General features: G+C 55.2%; 1 protein-coding gene across 1 annotated transcript in view; it reads right to left on the reverse strand.

The window, feature by feature from the left end:
* The window catches only part of LOC113213806 (uncharacterized), a 71,073-nt gene that overhangs the window by 16,893 nt on the left and 48,281 nt on the right, over nt 1-5,899 (reverse strand). Inside the window, exon 3 of the mRNA XM_052265691.1 lies at nt 5,610-5,675. Within this exon, the coding sequence (XP_052121651.1) occupies nt 5,610-5,675 (66 nt within the window). The remainder of the gene's footprint in view (nt 1-5,609; nt 5,676-5,899) is intronic.

A 5,899-nucleotide genomic window follows, 5' to 3' on the forward strand; every position in this document is an offset into this window, starting at 1 on the left:
GCTCACAGCAAGCACTCCCCAGGGCCAAGGACCTTCCGCGCGGATCCCGAGCAAAACGCGCATTCCTGCTGATCCCTCAAGAATGCCGCTCGAGGACCCCTTCACCTCACATGAGAATATAAAACCCACCTATATCACCGAGTCTTAAGGCGAATCAGCCCACTCGAGACAAAACCCGTCTGCAAATCCAAGTCCCCCCCCCTCCTCCTCCTCCTATACCTTCGCAATCGATCTTGATCTCATTCACTGCTTTATCGTCAAAAGTATAACATCCTTGGCCTTGTCCGCCAACGCGTCCGCCGCCTCACTCGCCAAGGGCTTATCTAATCGCCACGCGAGCAAGCAATGGGCAAACAATCAGCTCGCAATCAGCGATTGCGGAACCCATCCTCGGTACATATTTGAACTGCAACGCAGCACTCGTGCCAGAGCGGCTGCAGAGGCAGCGGCTCGGTGGAAGATGTCATCTGCCGCTCACGCGGTCCTCCCGGTGGCCGCGATAGCATCGCTGAACATTTGTCCGGGCGGCCAACAAAGATTTTTTGGGGCTTTTGGACCGAAAAACAGGCGGGTGGCGCGGCGCTGCGCAGCGCTGGCTGCGGAGGCAGGGATCATATCTCCCTCTGCGCGCGTGCGTTCCTCCACGCACTGCTATAAAGAAGGTCGGATTTTGTCGAAACAACACTTAAAGATTTTGGAACGTTCTGAACTTTGACCATGACAATTATTCTACTTAAATTTTGGCTCGCATTTCCAAATTGAACTTTGTTTTGTTACTGTTCATTTACTGTTCAAATAGTGTTTTGTAGCTATCTGCAATTTTGGGGGCCGGCAGCAAAGTTCAAAGGAATAAGGGATGGGCTGATGGCTGATGCGTTTTCTGTATCAACGCAAATCGCAACGGAGACTCCCAACTCCACCTTTTTCGCGTCAACTATAGAAAGAAGGGCTTTAAGAAGGATTGCGAATCAAGGAAAGGGGAAAGAAGGAGGGGGGGGGGAGGCGTCAGTGACGGATCTGCTGTCCATGACTTGCACTCGGTCCGTTCCAGCGGGCGGCGCGGCGGCAGCAGGTCCTTGGCGCGGCAGGGCGTGGTGGGGCGTGGCGAGGCGGGGCGCCAAAAGCGCTCGCGAGCGCGCACCGTGATCCTGCACAGCACGGTGTGGGTATTGGAGCTCCCGCCCCTGCACTGTGCAGCCCGTCACGTGGTCGACGCCAAGGCCACCCACCGGACCCACGGGCGTTATTATCGGTAGTCGAGGCTGATGATCCTCAGGAAAAGGGGGAGAAGGAGGGAGGAGGGAGAAGAGGAGGGGGAGGGGGGAGGAGAGGAGAAGGGAGAGGGAGGAGGAGGGAGAGGGGGAGGGAGGAGGTGACAAGCGCACCTCCGGCGCGCACGCCACGCTTCGCCACTCTCTGCCGGACTTTACAACATTCCAACACGAGCAGAAGGTAATTATTACTGCATTTAAGTTGAGCAGCAGGGGGAAAAAATTTAAGGGCCCACAAATCTCTTCTTGAGCAGGAATATAGGATGCAGTCACGTCCTGTTCGGCTGGGCGAGCAGGTGCCCCGCCCCGCAGCGGCCCGAGCTGCCTCCATGCAGCCACTTAAAAGCTAATCAAGACCTCTGCTGTGCAGGTCCGGCGCAGCATCCTTGCATCTTGCTTACTAATTTTACAGAAGAGCCAACTTCTCTGTCTTACCCGCGCTTTTCGTCTCTCTCTATATCTCTCTCTCTCTCTCACTCGTTTCTCTCAGACCGGTTCCCTCCTGGCAGCGCGTGCGTTCAACAAATACGAGTCATTTTGAATGCGTTTCAGCAGACTGCACTGCAAAGTCGGAGGCACGGCAGATGGAGAGGAGGGGAATGTTAGAGGGGGGGGGGCAGGAAGGTCGCCGAGTGTTATCGCAGTACAAGACACGCGCAGAGAGAGGGTTAGAAAGAGCGAAGCGCCAAAGTTCAAGGTGGCGTCCAGTCCCGTCTGCTCGGTTTGTCAGCTCCAGCAGCGGTCAGGTATGCGTGGAAAGGGTCAGCTCCAGTGGTGTTGGCTTATGTTCCAGGGTCAGCACCCGTTAGGTCAGAGGTTTGCTCCCATAATGGCAGCCAAAGGGTCTCTGCTTTACAGGCTAACCAATATAGGCCCCTGTAAAATTCTTCCCCTTTATTAGTTGGACTGTGTGCAGGAGAAGGTGGACAGACACCCCATATAGTCGTGGGGCCAGCTTTATTGGAGTGACGGCAGGGGGAATTGTCTGGTCCAGAAGGTGTGAACGGGCGTGGAGCGGTGTGAGGTCCAGCCGGTAACCTAGTCCCACACGTACACGACAGCGACACGCAAGTCTATTTTTGATTTGTTTTTCCTCGGAAGTCGACACCGGCGGCGCTCTCCCCTCAGTGTCGCCCTCATTAGCGTGTAATGACTCCCCCCCCCCTCCACTGCCCGCCGCGCAGCCTTGGTCTGGTCAGGACCGACGCCCTCCGCGGCGGGAACAAGAAAATTTGTTCCACGAAACCATCATTTCGCATGCAAATATGCCTGCGATCCGTCCCGAAGGGGGCGCCGCGCGGGGCGTGCGGCGGGCGCACGCATCTGCATGATGTGCTGCCCCCTCGGCTCCTCCGAGGCTCTCCCGACCCCGCCGCACTGCTGCACCCGCCATTTCACTTTCGAACCTGACGCCTCGTTTTTGTACACACACACACATTTTTTCCTTTTTTTATTTTTACTTTCTGGTATGGTGTGAGTAATTTGACTTTACGGCCCTCCTCTCCCCTTCGCGCTTTTCCGTCCTCGCGCAGCTTTTTCCCTCATACATTTATTCCGAGTTTACAACAACAACCACCACCAGCAGCACCGGCAGCGCGAGCTTCTCTCGGGCAGCACAGTCATAAAGTGGAGTCCATTTGCGCGCAAATATGCACTCCACTATTTTACATTCGGTCCAATAGCCTTGAGCATCCTCGGCACTCGGGCTGCTCGCCTAGGAGGCGAAGCGGGAGGACGAGGAGGTGGTGGTAGTGGAAGAAGAGGACGACGAGGAGGAGGGTGCGACAGGAATAACTCTGTCGTCGACAGTTTTCTTATTTCCCTCCTCTTCCCCCTGGCCGCTTGGCGCGCGAGAGACAAGTCCCCGGCATAAGTCATGCAAACGCACCACGCCACGCCGCCCAAGACTGCTGCTGCAAATTATTCTCCACTAACACATCACCATCAGCGCGCGCGATGCACGTCGCCATAATGAGGGGCAGCGGCCATCGTGCGTGCGTGCGTGTGCGAGTGTGTGTGCGCGTGTGTGCGCGTGTGTGTTTGAGGTGCAGATGGACCGCGTTGGAGTTCACACGTTTTTTTTCTCACGCTGCCCATCGACGCCTGCCCGCCCTGTCCCTCCTCTTGCCCCCCGCGTCCCGACCTGCCTCAAGTGCCGCCGGTGCGGATACAGGGGCGGGCCTGACAGCGCCGCCCACCTCACACACTCGCTATCGGCCACAATAACGAGAATACCGCGGTCAATGTTTTGGATGATGGTTAGCATTCCCAGAAAAGCGTTGCATTGATAGAACATTAGGAAATTTTCATTTTTTTTCAAAGAAATTCCAATATATCAAAATAAAAATGCCCATGAGACAAGGAATTACCTCAAGGTCAATTTCTTCAACGCAAGGCAATTCCAGTGGCGGCTCGCACATGAACAGTTTCGACTTGTGTACAAGACGACGCGGTATCTGCCGAAGGACCGGTGGAGGTCGGAGCTAGCCCTGGTAGGGGGAGGACTGGCCGGCTTGTTTCATCTCCAGATAGTTCCCCTGGGGATCATCGAGAAAGTGCGTTTGTTATTCGCCGGTACGAAATTGCTCAGATCGGCCCGTGCAAGCACTCATAACGCCTTATAGGTAGGCAAAATCTCGCCCGCAGTGCATACGTGTACTGCGGGGTGGCCTACCCGCAGTCTCGCAGGCGCCGAGCTCCACGTAAATTTACCGAATGGATGACGTACTTCATGGATTAATTTTGAAGAAAATATTTACTGAAAAGTTACTGAAGATCTGTTGGGCGCAAAATTACATGGACGACAAGAGTACTATTTTAGTTGCTGTTGCTGTTGCCATCTACATAATACCTATGACGCCTCTCAGGAATCAGAAAGAGTGTCCTTTGCCTTATGCAGCTTAGATAGATAGATAGATAGATAGATAGATAGATAGATAGATAGATAGATAGATAGATAGATAGATAGATAGATAGATCCTACCCCGGCTGGCACACGCTGCGGGTCGCTGTCCCGGCCCGACCCGCACACTAAAATCTTATGAACATTTTTGTTCATAGTTACTGATTTCTGTAAACATGCTCGGCTTACGCATTTTTTAATGCGCCAGTATGAATAAATTTGTGCATACTGGCGTATTAAAAAATGCGTAAGCCGAGCATGTTTACAGAAATCAGTAACTATGAACAAAAAAGTTCATAGGATTTTAGTGTGCGGCACGCCGGCACGCACCTGTGCCGTAGCCAGCGCGCTGCAGCGCCCCCTCCAGCGCACGGCCTGGCCGCACGGCCCCACTTGAAGAGTGTTGTCGACCTCGACTGGACCCAGCGGGGGCTCCGGGGCGGGGCGGGGCGGTTCCACTGCTGCAGGGCCTGCCGCTGCTCAAGCCAGAGGCGGGGCGTGGCGTTGCTGCGCGCGGCCTTCTCTCTGCCCTCGGCGCAGACGCATTGTGACTCCAAAATCATTCCGTCAATGCAGATGTTCATTTATCACTGCGCCTTGCTCCTCTCGCCGCCGCTGCTGCCGCCGCTGCTGCTCGAGCCTCCTTTCATACTTTTCATCATCATCATTAACATCATCGACATGGCCGTAATGACACCCGGCCGATAGATGCACTAATGACACTTGTTACTGCCGTCATTATCGTGCCGGCCGAGGAGGAGCAGCGAAACACGCGTGTGGTAGCGATAATACCCCAATATTTATGCGGCTAGCTACTTGTTCAAGTGTCGGGACTGTCTATCGACACCAAAAAAAGAGGCAATTTGAAATTTGTATAGTGCGTTTTCTTGAAACGAGTAAGTAAAATGCACTTTTTTCGAGAAAACACACTACATTTCGAGTAGCTGCCGCTTTATTTGGGTATGTCGTCGTGAACGAGAAAGAAAGAAAACAGCAGAGGCCTTTCCCGACCATGTTTTTCGCGAAGATTCGCGCGAGAAATCAAATCACCCGCAGGCGCGCGGGCTGCGGCGGCGGTACGTTGCCCCGCCGTAAATAGAGTAACACTTAACGAGGAAGAGAGCCAGAGCCGCGCGAACGAGGAGAGGGGTGTGGGGGAGGGAGGGCAGGGGAGGGGGATCCGCGCGCCGGTGAAAAGTTGCTCGCCCGAAATGGCAAGATGTCCGCTCGGGGCACCGCGGGGCTGGATGGCGGCCTGGCCGGGGTCGCACGGCGAGGAGAGGCATGCGGAGGGGCACTGTTAAGGGTTTTACGTCACCGGAGGGAGGGGAGAGAGAGGGAACCGGGAGGAGGGGGGAGGAAGAAGTTGAACAGCAACGGGCCGAATGTCGCCCACAGCAACCAAAGAGATGAATAATATATGTATGTATACTCACGTGCTCGTCGACCGAGTAGCTGAGCTCGCCATCGTCGTACAGGACAAACCACCGGCGTTGCCATCTCTGCGGGCAAAAACAAAAAAGGAAACATGTGAAATTAACGTCGGGTCAGGTAAATACAAAACAGCACGCAAAGTCCTTAGCAGCAGCAGCATGCGTGGCCGGACCCCGGGGCGGCGGGAGGGCCGAGCACGAGCGGAGCGCCGTGGCGGTAGGCAATCCCGCAGCTCTTGCGCGTTCAACGGGGGTGCCTACCTCACGCCGCCCCACCCCGCCCTGCCCTGCCC

Source organism: Frankliniella occidentalis, unplaced genomic scaffold (assembly GCF_000697945.3).
Source record: "Frankliniella occidentalis isolate FOCC.00 unplaced genomic scaffold, Focc_3.1 Scaffold29, whole genome shotgun sequence".
In the NCBI taxonomy this organism is placed as follows: Eukaryota; Metazoa; Arthropoda; class Insecta; order Thysanoptera; family Thripidae; genus Frankliniella; species Frankliniella occidentalis.